The sequence below is a fragment of the Ipomoea nil genome, unplaced genomic scaffold, assembly GCF_001879475.1.
Source record: "Ipomoea nil cultivar Tokyo-kokei standard unplaced genomic scaffold, Asagao_1.1 scaffold0519, whole genome shotgun sequence".
In the NCBI taxonomy this organism is placed as follows: Eukaryota; Viridiplantae; Streptophyta; class Magnoliopsida; order Solanales; family Convolvulaceae; genus Ipomoea; species Ipomoea nil.
Window position 1 is genome coordinate 2,680,841 of NW_017616947.1, and position 18,126 is coordinate 2,698,966.

Below are 18,126 nucleotides of genomic sequence, written 5' to 3' on the forward strand. Positions count from 1 at the left end.
TGGCATATGATATTTAAGTTTATAGCCCTCATTTTTCTATATTTATTTGCCCAGAAGGTAGATTAAGGATTTTAATTCTATGAGTCACCCTTTAGGATGAACCTTGACGATAAAATCTTGACCAAAAATGGTCCACCTATCCCATCAATCCCTGAAGGATTGCTATGACGTTACTATGAGTCAAGTTCTTTTTACCCAAGTCTAACTCAATGCATATCACAATCAATCCCTCAAGGATTGCTATACCCCCTTTTTCACCTAGTACGTGGTTTCAGAAGTAAGATTTCCCTATCTGCGTTATTTTATATTTTTATTTGCGCAGTCTATTTTATATCACCACCACAACGTACCTCTACAAGGGCTATCAAAGAAACCTTCGTCTATTGATTAAATACCGAAAGCCCATGATAGGGGATCAATACATATAATCGGGTACGTTGACGACATTATATTCCTAATGAAGATTGTTTCTCGGCATTATGGGGAGATAATATACTACTCCGTAGTTTTTAATGGAATGCTAAGAAATTTCATAAGAATAAAAATATCTTCATTATTTAAATCCATGTACTAGTTAGACTGAACTGGAAGTTCAAAAGATAATCTATTTGCAATTTTAGCAAATAATCTGCCAAATACATTTATTGATCATAATGATCATAAAAGAAGTGACTAGGTCCTATATCCTTGGACCAAACATATCTATCGATACTCCTTGACAGTAGAAGTGTAGGAGATCTATCGGTGAAAGAGATATGGATCATAATACTAGATCTAGTAAAGAAATATTGTCACTCTTGAAATAGCTTGAAAAATTATGTCCTGCAGACGTTCGTTCAGATGATGAAAAACCCTAGTAAAATTTATAGGTGCACCAAACAAATGTAATACTAGGGATGCGGAACGACCAGATCAAAATATTTTTGGGAAATGTCTAGAATCTGATTGTTTTAGAAATTGCCATTACTTTTACAAATATGAGAGTTTTATAAAAATGTTATAGTTGTCGACAACACAATTGCCATTACAAATTGCTCGTTATATGATAATCTGGATCCAGAGTTAGGCACCAGAAGTGCCATGACTATTTAATATATAAAGGAGCAATTCAGGCATAGCTCGACTCGCTAAAATGAATAAATTCTCTTTATAACAATACACCATTAAGCGTTAACCCTGAAGGCTACAAATGGGTGTGCATGAAAGAGAAGTAAGAATAACAACGTGATAAGATATGAAGTGAGTTTGTAGCCTATGGGTTCACGCCGAGACCCTTAATTGATTTTAATTAAATATACTCTCCCACGGTAAATGACATTAAGTTCCGCTACATAATACAATTGGCAGAATAATAAATTTAGATATGCAATTAAATTTATTTTGAGAAATCCTGGATGGATCCATAATTCTCGAAATAAGGATTTATTTAAGTATTATTATGTGTCATTATTTACTCTTTAAAGGGTTGCGAATGAAGTTAATATCCTCGTTGAAGGAATAATATGTACCATTGTGTGCTCGATAAATGGTTGATAATGAACTTATTTATTATTTATTATCTCAGTCAAGATTGATGGTGTAAACATCAATGAAATATATAAAGAGCTTTTTATTTCAAAAGTCTCAGTCTTTAGTCAAGATTGATGGTGTAAACATCAATGAAATATATAAAGAGCTTGATAATGTCAGTTCATGTTTAAAGACAAATAAAAAGCTCGTGAAAGCTATAAGTATTATCTCGACTTGAAGATTGAGTTTTTCTTTGAAGATTTTTTTATATATACACCAGTTAGCCTACATCTAAAAATGCTTTTTCATATGTCTATAAGTGTCATGTTTTTTATCAAACTAAAGGTTGCGTAATAATCTCTTAAAGCAGATAAGGAACCTTTTTGGACTCGAAGTCCCTTACTTCATTATCGTTGGAGCACCATTATAGAATCAGAAGTTCCATAATCGCAACATATTAAATTGCTAGCAAAATTTAGTGCTCTCCCTACAAATGAAGTACTTGAATAATGATTAACATATCTTCCAGTATCTTCGAGATACAAAGACATGACATTTATGTAAGAAACCATGATACGGTTTTAATAGGCTACCTGGGTACTGGTTGTTTTGTTTGATCCCCACAATGCCAAGTCCAAATTAGTTATACAATCAATTTCCCTAAATGTTCAAAATGAGGACAATAACTCCTGTGTTGTACAAATGTTATATGAGCTCTAGAAGAGCCATAAAATTATTGTACACTACTCTAGTGACAATTCAGAAGATTTGTCCAATCCATCTCTTCAAATTTTGAAATATATGTAAAACTTGAAGATTGTTATCTTCAGAGGGAGACGGGAAGTACGTTTACTCGAATCAATCCGGAAGATTAAACGTAAAATCCTGAAGATTAAGTCATAAAAGACTAACAGTTGCGCACTATTTGCAACACAACGGGAAGTACATTTACTTAATCAATCCGGAAGATTGAACGTAAAATCCTGAAGATTAAGTCATAAAAGACTAACAGTTGCGCACTATTTGCAACGCATAAATACATAAATATCATGTACTCTTTTCCTCACTAGTTTTCTCCCATTGGGTTTTCTAGTGTGGTTTTTAACGAGGCATGGGTATGATATAGTAATGACAATGAGGAAAAGTTGCAAAATAATTGCTTAAATGGACAAACCCCAAAATCCTGAAGATTATGCGGTTTGCGCCCTGAAGGCTTTTGGTTGTACTCTTTTTCCCTTAACTAAGTTTTTCTCAGGTTTTCTTAAGTTAAGGTTTTTAATGAGGCGATCAAATACAGTATATGTTTTTACATATATCATGTACTCTTTTCTTCAACTAGGTTTTTCCCACGTGATTTTCCTAATGAAGTTTTTAATGAGGCATGAATATATTTTCTATTGTACTCTTTTCTTGTCTAGGTTTTTCCCACCGCGTTTTCCTAACAAGTTTTTAACGAGGCCAGGTCGTGGCCAAATAATGTCCAAGAGGGAGTGTTATAAATGATATTAAGTGTGGACATTATTGTAATGGTTATAACGTTTGTAACAGCCAGCATTATTACTGTTATTAATACTAGTATATTATATATATGTTGTTAGAGCCGTCGAAACGGTCTCGCGGGGCGGGACGGGCCAAAACACACCAAAGCCCGTCCTCGTAGCGGGACGGGCTAAAAAGCCCGCCTCTTAGCGGGCTTGGAATGTGGCCGGCCTGCCCCGCCATGCCAAAGCCCGCTGGCGGGGCGGGCTAGCCTGCCAATCAATTTTACTGTGTTAATTTAAAAAAAAAAAATCATTGTACAATATCCTTAAAAAAAAAAAAAAGAATCACTGTATAGACGTACAGTAACACTACCTAGTATTGTATTCCTATAAATCTATAATCCTATAAGTTATAACACACTAACACAATAACACAAACCAAAATAACATATATTAAATACTAAATATATATATATATATATAATATATATGTATTAGCAGGTCGCGGACTAAACCCGTGACCCGCCCCGCCTGGACCCGTGACCCAGGCGGGACGGGCTAAAAAGCCCGCCTCCTGGCGGATCAAAATTTGAAGAACCCGTCCCCTACCTACGGCGGTACGGAACGGGTCGACCCGGCGGGTAAAACCCATTTTTTACGGCTCTATATGTTGTATCCCTTCTTTTGTAAAGTGGATGAAAAAAAAGATTAGCCTTCCCTCTCCATTCTCTATTCCTTCTTCTCCTTACTTATTATTTTATTCAACAATTTTGTACACATTATTAATGTCTTTTATTAAATCACAAGGTGTCATGAGTAGACACTAATTATAGAAGACACATTTAATTGTGTACCATACTCCTACGTTATTAATTAAGCACTATGTTATGCATACAAAATTTTAGTACAAAAATATTTTCATTTTTAATGTAAAATAGTGAAAAATTTCGCAATATCTAATAATAAAAATGTTAAATATTATAAATAAGCAATATTCTCTGTAATATTTTTATAAATAGTGAGTAAAATTATTATTTGATTTACAAAATGTTTTTGGTTCTTTTTCTACTTAGAGTATTTTCATTGGTATAAAAAAAAGTTAAGATTTTTGTTTATGTGACTAAGAGATAAAGCTGCGGACGAAAGAGGCCAAGTAAAAGAAAAAAAATAATAAAATCAAATCTTCCAAGACGATACTGATTTTCATGATTTTTTAAAATTGAAAAAAAAAAAAAAAACAAAGTTGCTCTTAGCTACTTTGGAAGCAATCTAAAATATTTTTTTATTTATTAAAGTAATTGCTTAAAAAGCGTTTGGGATAGCAATAGCTCTAAACACAAACACACCACCCTTACTACTACATGTCATTTTCTCATTTTTTTTCTATAATATTAATAAAAAATAATAATTGTTTATAATAATCACCGCATTGAGATAGTATCATAGTAATATACTCTATTTGGGATACGTAATTGAAAAACTAATTGATAGTTGAAAATTAGCTGAAAATTGAAAAATTAAAAGCTAAAAACTACCATACTAGATAGATGCGATAAATAAATAAAAATGTCATACTGACATGAAATATGTGGAGTATAAGTTTTTTGTTTTTCAATTTTTTAAAAATTTATAAGTATAATATATAATATTTATTTGAACAACAATCCAACTATAAGTTTTTTCTTTTTCAATTTTTTTTTAAATTTATAAGTATAATATATAATATTTATTTGAACAACAATTCAACTATTTTATACATAATAATACAAATCAAATAAGTTGAAGGGATGCAAATTCTGTTCTAATGACTAAATCTTCGAGCTACAACTTGTCTAGTATAGTCTTAATATAGAGGAATACACTCACCAGAAATTCTCAACCTCTTGTAAATAGACTCAGATGAACAATACACATACTCTAACTTTTTACTCCATTTTATACTTTGTACTGAGGTGTCACATTCTAATAGATCTAAAAACATAATGGCCATTGTTTTTATTCTTTTAATTTTTTTTATCCAATAAAATTTGTACACGTTAAAAAGAGTTATACTCCATGAGAATACATCTATCATTTTCCATATGCTACACAGTACACACTTCACCTTTAATTGCTTTCATCCTCTAAAAGAAATAATGAAAGGCCGCAATAAGAAATCTCTCACCAAGTACTATAAATCTTTTATGATGATTTAAAAAAAAAAAAAAAATTCTTGTAGTACATACGACATTAGTGGCCCAAGTCATAAAATGTACATGTCAAAGGATACCTTGCTCAAGTCAATAGTCAGAAATTATATCATAAATACGTATAACAAAAACTCAAGATATATTTACTTCACACATTCATATCAAATCGAATAGTTATACAAAATAGTAGAGATTCAAAGTGTAAAAGAGATAGTTTTTGTTCAAATGATGAAGTTGATTGGACTATTAACTTAGTAAGCATGAGATATAATTACAAGTACGTAGGGCTGTCACATATTTCACTCGATCTATCCACCTTCAAACTCGGACAGTTGTTGATATACAAAGACTCCCTGATGCATGGCCTACTTAAGAGGTGATGTGGCACTGTCTTAAGTTTGCTACAATAAACTAGTTGCAACTCCCTGATGCATGGCATTATTATTATTGTTGCTTCTTCTTTGAAGTCTTCCCACTCCTCCAACTCGTCACAATTGTAGAAGTGCAATTCCTTCAGCTTTGGAAAAGCAACAGCACCTACTTCTGCTACTCCCAAAAACTCACTCCCTACATATCTTAGCTCTTTCATGCTGATTATGAAAAGAGTCTCGAGAGAAGGGAGTTTTCCTAATGGAGGCAAAGATGAACAATTTATGCACTCGTAGATGTCAAGACTCCGTAGATTATCAAGGGACAGTGTAATCCAGGAAGGGAAATGGGTTCCTCCATACCCATTAAAATTCAAGGTTTGTAGTTCCAGAGGTGGTTTCAGAGCTTCCATCACATCTATTCCCACATTGACTACCTCACTGAAAACCAAACACAATTCTTTGATGTGCTTTTTGTTTCTCAATTCTGCTTTCTTTGCTTCCTCCACATCTGCTGCGTTATTCAGATTGCAACAAAAAATTATGGACAACTCTCCTTTGAGTTGGTTCAGCTTCTCCATGTATCCCAACTTACTTGACTCTTTCCCCACCTTAAAAGCACTTAAACTACAAAGCTGAGTTAGCTTTGCGATACCTTGGGGCATCATCTGCAGACTATAGGTGTATCTGATGTTAAGGTGTCTCAAGTTTATCAAATTGCCAATCCCTTTCGGTAGTTTGGAAAGACCATCACATCTCTCAAGATCTAAAGTTTGCAAGTTATACAAAGAGCAAATTGCATCCGGTAACTCCTCCACTTGGTCACAATACCTTAAATTAATGTACCTTAGCTGACTCAAATCTCCAATCTTATCAGGTAGTCTAGAAAATTGCTTACATCTTTTGAGAACTAAAGTTTGCAAGTTCCCCAAAGAACAAAATGTATTAGGTAACGCATCTACTTTGCTACCACTTAAATTAATGTACCTTAGTTGACTCAAATTTCCAATCCCTTCGGGCAACTTAGAAAAATCATTATGTCTAAGATCTAAAGTTTGCAAGTTATATAAAGAACAAATTGCATCCGGTAACTCCTCTACACCACACCTACTTAAATCAATGTATCTTAGATGAATCAAATTTCCTATCTCCTTTGGGAGTTTTTGCAACTCCCAGCCATGCAATCTTAATACTCTCACAGATTTTAGATCATTGAACAAATCAGGAATATGTTCTTCCAGAGAAAGGTGTTCACCAAAATAGCTGCGAAGTTTTCCAATATCACAAATGGAAGCGAGACTCACATTCCTACCAGTGTTCTGCCATGACAGATGACGTAGATTTTTAATTCCAACATCATCCTCGTGCTGGTCAATACTGTAGCATTCATTTTTGGTAAGAAACTGGGCAAAATCATGCACTATGTCATGCATTTTGCAAGATATGATAATGTTGGAATCCATGTCATCTTTCTCCAAATCTTGGAAGAAAGAGCGCATAGCTAAACCCCCAAATAACTCCCTGCCTTTTGATTCCATCGTCACATAACCTTGTGCCATCCAAATTCTGATGAGCTTATCTACCTTTATTTCATAATCTTTGGGAAAGACAGCACAGTATGACAAACATTGCTTCATCTTTGGGGTCAAATCATTGTAGCTTAGATACAAATGAGGGAAGAGGTCTGTTTTCACTTCCTCCAACTCCCAAATTTTACTGTCTAAAACATTTTGCCAATCATCTCTAGTGTCTTTGAAACATAGCTGGCTTCCCATGACCTTAGCAGCAAGCGGCAATCCTTTGCACTTTTGAGCAATTTTCTGACCAATATCTTTCAATTTCTCACAATCCTCTTCCCTTCTCCCAGAAAATGCTTTCCTGCTAAGCAACAACCAAGCTTCCTCGTCAGATATTAGATCCAAGTGATGCAGATACGCACTTCCCATCATTCTAGCAACCCTCTCACTCCTTGAGGTCACCAAGATTCTACTCCCGGGGAGTCCATCCTTGAGAGAGTTCTTTAATGGCTCCCACTTTGCAGACTGCTCTGTCCACACATCATCCATCACAAGTAGGAACCTTTTTCCAGACAAAATGCTTTGGATTTTTTCCAGTAATACATGCAATTGAGACAGATCCGTGGAGCTCTTAGTGGTTGACTCAACAATGGCTTTTGCAATCTTGATCTGGTCAAAGGGGTCGGAAACACATATCCACACCCTTTCATCAAAATGAGTCTTGATCTGTTCATCGCCAAAGACTAGTTGAGCAAGGGTAGTTTTCCCTATCCCTCCGGTGCCCACTATGGAAATCACAGGGGGGCCATTTCCATTTCTTGCTTCGTCTTCTACAGAATTCTCCACTAACTTGCTTATTAAAGCACTGGCATCAGATTTCCTACCTTGAATCTCAGACGAATCCACATCAAACGCAGTGGTGACTCGCATCAATTCTTGATCAGAGTGTGATGCTGCAGAAGTGTGTGTTATAGATGCATAATCAAATTTGAACTGATCTTTCTCTTTCGTAATCCGATCAAGTGTTGAATCAAGTTCCTTTATTTTCTTGGCGATGTCTCGATGCATAGCAAACCTTTTGTAATGGAAACGCGAAGGCAGGAAAGAGCTGAGACTTACCTTTCTACCCCTTACTGGAGCTGAACTCTCGATCTGTTGTCTCAGAGTTCTGGTTCTCCACTCGTCCAGAACATCGTCCACATGGTAGGAGAAGTCTTTGATATTTTCGATCCAGAGCTCGATGCCCTTTTCCTTAATGCTTCTCTTCTCTGCATCATCCAGTACTTCCCTGATTTTCTCGAGCTTTGATGAGAGGTTTGCGATCTCCTTCTCCACACCCAAAGTTCTTTTTAGCTCCTGGGCTTGGTGCTTCAGGATTTCGATCAGCTGTTCTACAACACTGGAGATGAGAGCGTCGGCCATGGTCGTTGACTCTATAGTTGAGAGATGAGAAAGTGATGAATATGTGTTTTGTTTTGGATCTGTGAAGACAACCAATTTGTGTTTTTGTTAGGTAGCTAGATATGAAATAATAGTTCGAAATAATATTAAAAATGTAAGGGCGTGTTTTTTTTTTTTTCTTTTTTCCTCAAGTGAATTAAAGAAAAAACATAGAACACACCCTTTCGGAGGGCATTTCTATGTTTTTTCTTTCACAATCATATCATGCTTGTCCATGTTAATTTGTTTTATATTTATTTTATTTTAATTTATTTTGTTGAAGGCTTTATTTTATTGAAACCTAACCTAAAAATGCAATTAGGCCACTGAACGAAAAAAAAGTGCAATTACGGGACTGAACACTCTAAATATATACAATTTCACCTGACAACAGGTTCTCATCAATTTTAGCAGGTTACTTGCTTACGGGCGGTTGAGTTGATATTTTTAATAATTTTTAATAATAAATTTTTTTAAAAAAATGACGAGGTGGCCGCTGTCGTTTTATTTTATTTTTTATTTTTTATTTATTTTTTTCAAGTTTTTTAAATTTATTATTAAAAATTATTTAAATGTCAACTCAGCTGCTACGTAAGCAGGTAACCTGCTAAAATTGATGGTAACCTGTTATCCGGTGAAATTGCATAGGGGAAATTGTAAAAAATGCCCCTCTATAATATGCCAATTATCAATGTCACCCCTGAATTATGAGTGGTGTAAATGTTGTCCCTCAATTATCAAAACGGTGCACATATATCCCCTCCCGCAACGGACATGTGGTTCTCCGTTAGTGTACACCATTAAGTCAGGGTAAATATGTAATTTAATTGTTTTTTCCTTTTTCTTTTTATATTTCCGCTTTGTTTTTTTCCTTTTTCTTTCTCGGCCTCACCAAACAACAATCCAGCAGCGAGTAGTCCACAACCGCCGTTGTAGCTACCCACACTGCCCATAGCCGCCACAGTCACAGCTCGACGCTACTCCGCCGAAAGCACACAAAAACTGTTGTCGTCCTAGCTCCACGTTGCCTCGCTGGGATAGTACAAAGTCGCCGGAGTTCCACCATGGTTGGTTGTTATCGCTGCTTTGTCGGAAATAGGGGACGTCGCCGGGGAAGAGGGAGCTGTTAACCGGGGAATACTGCCCACGTCGAACGAGAGGGAGGAAGGCTCTGTCGCGTTGCCTCGTCTTGTTCACACCGGAAGAAGACGAACCAAGGTCTGAGCTTGGTGTCACTGTAGCTGTCGTTCACGATAGAAACAGAAAACGCCACTGGACTCTGCCGCTGTCCATCGCTAGTACTTCAAATTGAGGGGGGGTTTCGTCGGAGCTCGTCCGTCGCCGCCACTACTGGATGCCACCAATCGAGTCCACTTACATCGCTGCTCGCCATCGGACTGTTGTTTGTTGATGCCGAGAAAGAAAAAAGGGAAAATATAAAACTAAAAAGGAAAAAACAACTAAATTACATATTTACCCCGACTTAACGGTGTACACTAACGGGGAACCACATGTTCGTTACAGGAGGGACTATATGTATACGTTTCGATAATTAAGGGGCAACATTTACACCACTCATAAATCATAATTCAGGTGTGACATTGATAATTGGCATATTATAGAGGGGTATTTTTTACAATTTTCCCAATTGCATACATTTGGAGTGTTCAGTGGCCTAATTGCACGTTTTTGGAGTGTTTAGTGGCTTAATTGTACTTTTTTTTTCGTTCAGTGACTTAATTTGCATTTTCAGGTTACGTTCAGTGGGCAATTTAAACCTTATTCCTATTTTATTTTTACAAGGTGAATATGTGTTTTGCTTCGGATCTATGGAGACAAGCAATCTATGTTTATAAGTAGTAGTGAAAAATAAATATACAAGTATTAGTGAATTGTTCATAAATAATGTTTAAATCTCATAATTTTTTATTTTATTTTACAGTTATATGATAGACAATCAACGGCAATTGCATCTTGAACCGATCAACCCGTCAATGTTGACATTTCAACATAGGCATCGATCTAGATTTATATGGATGTATCCAGATCTTGATGCTTGTATTAAAGTGGGGTTGTACGAAACCCAAACAATTTCACGAGAAGTCATTAATCCAAGAATGCTAGAGTATGAGAGTATCTATATGTGACAGGCTTTTACGGTGTTGCATACCTCACTCATATCAAACTAGACCATGCACTGATTGACGCGATGATTGAGCGTTGGCATCCGAAGGTCCACGGTTTCACATGCCCTTCCGTAAGGTCGGCATAACACTACAAGATCTTGATGTGTTATTTGGGCTTAAGGTGGACATCATAGATGTTATGAGGCAAGATAAGCGCCCTATCCTCGAGTGGAAGGCCATGTGTAGGGATTTGCTAGGAACTTGGGATTTAAGCCCCCTCAATGATTTCCTTACAACTAGCAAGATATATTCGACAGTCATCCCATGGTGCCAAAAATAACCTCAAACAACATAGATGTATAGGTGCAAGTGGCTACACGAATACTTAAATTTTATTTGTTAGGATGATTTTATCTCCAAAACACCTAAGAAAGATATGAAGTTATTTCGTTTACCTTTGATTGCTGCTTTCGTAGTATGTGGTCAATACAATTGGGGATTAATTGTTTTTAGGGATGGCAATTTCAATCCGACCCGTGGATATCCACCCGAATCCACCCCGCATGGATCGAGTTTTTTTGGGTGATGGTGGGTGGTGGGTCGGGGGTGGGTCTTAAAAAAGCAAACCCGCGGTGGGTCGGGTTGGATTCGGGTTCTTTGTACAAGACCCGCCTAGAACCCCACCCGACCCACCATGTATATATATATATATATATATATATATATATATATATATATATATATTGTTGGAAATTTATATAGTAATGGAGATTAATGTTTCAGATGTACTACCATGAAAAGATTAAATAATATTTGAAGTTGTGGAGTTATAAATATTATTTTAGTTTGGTAGAAAGTAAGTTGGGAAATATGAATGTTGCGTACAAATCGTTATGCACAAATCGTTATTTAACCGATGAATTCGGTTGTATCAAATTCGTTAATTTAACGAATCGAAAGATTCGGGTTTAACGAATTGATGGCATACATTTCGTTTGTTTCGTTGGGTTACACAAATCATTCGTGCTCAACGAATGGATATGATTCGTGTTACTTAATAAATCGGTGCATGCTTAACCTTCGTGCGCTGCTTAACTTTCGTGCATAATGTGGTTTCTCCTTTCGGCCGAATGGCATTAACGAAAGAAAGGTGAATGCATGCATGTATGCTTAAAAATGACATTAACGAAAGATGAATGCATGCATGCTTTAAAAGTGAATAACGAAAGTTTATTTCAAAAGCTTTTGTTTGGTTTGTTTCTACAACATGCTGAGCACGAAAGTATTAATATATATATTATTTATTTATTATTATGCATGTTCACGTGCATTGAATAAATATATATAATATATATATTTTACTTTGTAATTGTGTATGCAGTGCATGAACCTACGAAGGTCCTTATCATATGAATATATATAATATTCAATTATATATTTCTCATGCCTGATATATCAGATAAGATATATGTTATGAAAGTTGAGTTTTTGAACTCCAGTAACTTCCATGTAACTTCTCCAAACTGCTATATTTACATCTATAAATATGTGGAGAAATGTCTGAAAAGACATATGCAAAAAACTTGCATAAGACTGAGATAGTTCACAGTACTGCATTTCTACAGGAAATTCTTAAACAAAGCAACTTAAGAATTTCATCATCTTCTTGTATCACATAAGATTAAATCTTGAACCTTGTTGCTTTATATAAAGGAGATTTAAAGCTTATAGGAAAGTGATTACACGCCTGAAGATCTCGTTTCCTCACTTCCCTATCATCAAACACTCCATATTTTTCTAACAATCTATAAGCTTTAAATATCTGTTTCTGAGGAAGGATGAGTTCTGGACTTCTGGACTTTGCAACCAACTTCCCTAAGTTGGAGCAGTTTGAAGGCGTGGGCTTCCGTAGGTGGCAGAAGAAGATGAAGTTCCTCCTTGCCTGCCGCGGCCATATTCTGAACGGTATGTCTGACACCCTCTTTGATATTTATCAGTATGAGGAATCCTCAAAGGACCTCTGGGATGTACTTGAAGCAAAGTACATATCTGAGGATGCCTCCAGTAAGAAATTCCTGGTAAGGGAATTCAATGATTATAAAATGGTGGACAATCGTCCGGTCATGGAACAATTCCATGAGATTGTCAGGATACTTGGGCAAATGAGGCAACATAATATGCATATGGATGATTCCATTGCTATAGCCAGTATCATTGATAAGTTGCCCCCTTCCTGGAAAAAGGTACAACGTACCTTAAAGCATAAAAAAGGAAGCTCTTACCATGGAACAGTTGGGGGTTGACCTTCGGGTTGAGGAGGGAATCAGACTGCAGGAAAGTAAGAATGCAGGTAGTGCAAAAGTCACCGGGGCTTCGGGTTCTGTCATCAACTATGTTGATGAAGGCAAATCAAGTGGGAATCGTAAAGGAAAAGGGAAGCCAGGAAATGCCACAAATTCTTCAAAGTTTAAGAAGAAAGGAAAAGGAAAAGGAAATGCATCTGTATCATGCTGGGTGTGCAACGGTCCACACTTTAAAAAAGACTGTGAAATCTAGAAGAAAAGAAAGGCACAAATGGAAGGTAAAAATTCTGGTGATCATGGCCAGGGAAGTGGCCAATGGAAACAAGGTAAAATAATTAATCTTGTTTCTGATAGTACTGAAAATTTCATTGCTATGATATCTGAAATTTGTGTCATGCAGACTGATGACTCATGGTGGGTTGACACTGGGGCAACCAGACATGTCTGCAAGGATATAAATCTTTATAAGATTTATAAAAGTCTGAATGATGGTCCAAGCTTGTACATGGGAAATGATTCCATGGTTAAAGTCAAAGGCATTGGACAAGTTGAGTTGTTGCTTACTTCAGGAAAGAAGTTGACACTCACAGATGTGTATCATGCCCCAGATATTAGAAAAAATTTAGTTTCTGGCATTGTATTAAACAAGTGTGGTTTTAAACTTGTTTTTGAAGCAGATAGATTTATTTTATCCAAGGCCGGTATCTTTGTAGGCCAAGGATTTCTATCAAACAATATGTTTAAATTGAATATTAATAATATTGTTGGTTCTGTGTATTCAGTTTGTACATCTTCATTATGGCATTTTCGTTTATGTCATGTAAACTATAAACGTGTATGTGAGATGGCTAAAGATGGATTAATTCCATCCTTTGATCTGAATATGGAACAATGCAGTGCATGCATGTTAAATAAAATAACTAGGAATCCTTTTCCTAGTATAAAAAGGAATTCAATTTTAATTGAATTAATTCACAGTGACTTGTGTGATTTTCATAGCACCCCATCTTTGGGAAATAAAAAATATATAGTCACATTCATTGATGACTATTCAAGACTCTGCTATGTGTACCCCCTGCATTCTAAGGATGAAGCCTTAGAAAAATTTAAAATATTTAAATTGGAGGTGGAATTGCAAACTAGTCAGTTAGTAAAAATATTACGTACTGACAGAGGTGGTGAATATTATGACCCATTATTTTTTCAATCTGTTGGTATCATTCATGAGACCACAGCTCCCTATACACCACAACAAAATGGTGTAGCAGAAAGAAAAAATAGAGTACTCAAAGAAATGGTAAACTGCATGTTATCAGTTTCCGGTCTGAGTGAAGGTTTCTGGGGAGAAGCCATGCTAACTGCATGTTATATTCTCAACAGAGTTCCTAACAAAAGAAATAGGGTAACTCCCTATGAACTTTGGCACAAAAGAAAACCAAACTTAAATTATTTGAAAGTTTGGGGTTGCAGGGCCGTAGTACGGTTGCCAGAACCTAAACGGAAGGCTCTGGGAGAAAAAGGCATAGACTGTATTTTTATAGGATATGCAGAACACATCAAAACATACAGGTTCTATGTAATAGAACCAAATGACTTTATTTCGGTTCATACCGTAAAGAGTCCCGGGATGCTATTTTTGATGAAAATCGTTTTTCATCAATAAATAGAACTAAGGATTTAATTCCTAGTTCTAGTGGGACCAAAGTTGATGATCAAATTCATGATCATGCAAGTTCACAGGAACCTGAGCTTAGAAAAAGTAAAAGAACAAGAAAGGAAAAAACATTTGGACCAGATTTCCAAATGTACTTGACAGAAGGATCAAGGGAGTCCACAGAGACTAAAAATCTATATTATTTTAATATAGAGGATGATCCCAAGACCTTTGAGGAAGCCATGAATTCTCAAGATGTTCCTTTCTGGAAAGAAGCAATAAATGATGAGATGGATTCTATAATGGGGAATAATACGTGGATTTTAACTAATCCACCGAATGGTTGTAAACCAATAGGCTGCAAGTGGATTTTCAAAAAGAAAATGAAAGTTGATGGTACCATTGATAAATTTAAAGCCAGACTTGTCGCACAGGGCTTTAAGCAGAAAGAAGGAGTTGACTTCTTTGACACTTATGCTCCAGTAGCAAGAATTGCTACTATTAGATTGTTAATTGCCATTTCGGCTATACACAATCTAGTGGTTCACCAAATGGATGTTAAGACTGCATTTTTAAATGGTGAATTGGAGGAGGAGGTTTACATGAAGCAACCAGAAGGTTTCGTGGTTGCAGGCCAAGAAAATAAAGTTTGCAAATTGATTAAGTCACTTTATGGCTTAAAACAAGCCCCTAAGCAATGGCATGATCGGTTTGATCAAGTGGTGCTAGCGAATGGGTACAGAATAAATCAGTCAGATAAATGCATCTACAGCAAATTTAATAACCAAGGACAAGGGGTTATTATATGCTTATATGTAGATGACATGTTGATATTTGGTACTGATTTGGAAAAAGTTAAGGAAACTAAGGATTTTCTTAGTTCCAGTTTCTCCATGAAAGATTTAGGAGAAGCAGAAGTTATTCTTGGAATAAGAATAATTAAACTTCAGGATGGTGTAAGTTTAACACAATCTCATTACATTGAGAAAGTGTTAAAGAGATTTAATCACTTTAGTGGTTCCCCAGTTTCTACTCCAATGAATCCTTCATTGAAGTTAATACCAAATGAAGGTGATCCGGTCTTACAATTGGAGTATTCTAAAGTGATAGGATGCCTTATGTATGCAATGACAAGTACTCGACCTGATATTGCTTTTGCAGTAGGGAAACTGAGTAGATACACTAGTAATCCTAGTGCAGTACATTGGATGGCATTAAAAAGAATTTTAAAATATCTGAATAAAACCATTAATTATGGTTTAAAATATTCAAAAGATATTTCCATCCTTGAAGGATATTCTGATGCCAGTTGGATATCTAATCAGGAAGATTATTCCTCAACTAGTGGATGGGTATTTCTGCTTGGATGAGGTGCTATCTCCTGGGCTTCTAAAAAGCAAAGTTGCATTTCAGACTCAACTATGGCATCTGAATTTATTGCATTGGCAGCAGCATGCAAAGAAGCTGATTGGCTAAGGAATTTACTTCTTGAAATTCTAGTTTGGGGCCAAAACCGATGTCACCTATTTTAGTACATTGTGATAGCGCTACTACACTGGCCAAAGCATATAACAGTGTTTATAATGGCAAGTCAAGACACATAGGCTTGCGACATAGCTATGTGAAAGAGCTCTTAAGTAATGGTGTTGTAGCACTAGACTTTGTACGGTCCCGGTTCAATCTAGCGGATCCGTTTACAAAAGCCTTGGCAAGGGACATGGTTTTAAAGACATCGGAAGGATATGTTTGAAACCCGTTGTTAGTCAAGAGATGAAGGAAAGCTCAACTCATGCCTAAGTTATCACGTTAGGCCTTGAGTTCAATGTAGATGATTACTTCATTTATTGGCGGCAAGTACTATATTAAAAAGTATCCCTAAAGTAAGTACTTGGTCTGCATTGTAGTAGGGATGAGTTTGACTCTTAACTGATCTTTTGAAAAAATGCTTGGTGCAGGGCATGAAATAAAAGATTAGCCTATGTGAGCATGAAGTGTGGCTGCTTCAACAAGTGTGGGTTTAGCTTGGAAATGCTTATAAATGGATACGGACACAGGGCCTTTAATAGTGTCAAGTTATTTTGAGTTGTAGTAACTGTAAAGCTTGTGTGTATTATATCTACGTTTCTTCAAAGAGACTGCGTGATTCAAGGTTCGTTCATCACTGCAATCCGAATTAATGTAACGCATATAATACTATGTGAAAGTTCAATCTGTAAGACACTTTCATTTACGCATAAGTTTTGGATCTATCTTGGTACAATGTTAATTTTTACTATATAAATGGAGGAGGAATGTTGGAAATTTATATAGTAATGGAGATTAATGTTTCAGATGTACTACCATGAAAAGATTAAATAATATTTGAAGTTGTGGAGTTATAAATATTATTTTAGTTTGGTAGAAAGTTAGTTGGGAAATATGAATGTCGCGTACAAATCGTTATGCACAAATCGTTATTTAAACGATGAATTCGGTTGTATCAAATTCGTTAATTTAACGAATCGAAAGATTCGGGTTTAACGAATTGATGTCATACATTTCGTTTGTTTCGTTGGGTTACACAAATCATTCGTGCTCAACGAATGGATATGATTCGTGTTACTTAATAAATCGGTGCATGCTTAACCTTCGTGCGCTGCTTAACTTTCGTGCATAATGTGGTTTCTCCTTTCGGCCGAATGGCATTAACAAAAGAAAGGTGAATGCATGCATGTATGCTTACAAATCGCATTAAAGAAAGATGAATGCATGCATGTATGCTTAAAAATGACATTAACGATAGATGAATGCATGCATGCTTAAAAGTGAATAACGAAAGTTTATTTCAAAAGCTTTTGTTTGGTTTGTTTCTACAACATGCTGAGCACGAAAGTATTAATATATATATTATTTATTTATTATTATGCATGTTCACGTGCATTGAATAAATATATATAATATATATATTTTACTTTGTAATTGTGTATGCAGTGCATGAACCTACGAAGGTCCATATCATATGAATATATATAATATTCAATTATATATTTATCATGCCTGATATATCAGATAAGATATATCTTTTGGAAGTTGGGTTTTTGAACTCCAGTAACTTCCATGTAACTTCTCCAAACTGCTATATTTACATCTATAAATATGTGGAGAAATGTCTGAAAAGACATGCAAAAAACTTGCATAAGACTGAGATAGTTCACAGTACTGCATTTCTACAGGAAATTCTTAAACAAAGCAACTTAAGAATTTCATCATCTTCTTGTATCCCATAAGATTAAATCTTGAACCTTGTTGCTATTAAGGACTAATTATAATTAGTATTATATATCTGATGTTGTCCTACTCTTTCTCTATTTTGTTAGTCTTAGACTGAGCATGCAATCTGTTGTAACTTTCCTTAGAATCCTGGTGTATGGCTCTATATATTATGCTGTATTATTCTCTTTCAATAATACATTCTCATTCAAACCTTCATATGGTATCAAGAGCCTCCTAATATACTCAAACGAGTAATTTTTTTTTTCATTCCTTCCCTGCGTGATCTC

General features: G+C 35.6%; 1 protein-coding gene across 2 annotated transcripts; it reads right to left on the reverse strand.

Moving 5' to 3' along the window:
- Positions 1 to 5,379: 5,379 nt before the first annotated feature.
- On the reverse strand, positions 5,380 to 8,576 carry LOC109174011 (putative disease resistance protein RGA3). Of its 2 annotated transcripts, none has more exons than XM_019323305.1 (2): positions 6,408 to 8,576; positions 5,380 to 6,263 (listed from the first exon to the last, which is right to left on the reverse strand). In XM_019323305.1, exons 1-2 carry the CDS (start codon positions 8,484 to 8,486, stop codon positions 5,451 to 5,453), a joined length of 2,892 nt encoding a protein of 963 aa, XP_019178850.1. In that variant the 5' UTR covers positions 8,487 to 8,576; the 3' UTR covers positions 5,380 to 5,450. The 2 variants fall into 2 exon arrangements, with proteins under 2 accessions (XP_019178850.1, XP_019178849.1); XM_019323304.1 differs by having other exon boundaries at positions 5,380 to 6,283; positions 6,356 to 8,575.
- Positions 8,577 to 18,126: the final 9,550 nt, after the last annotated feature.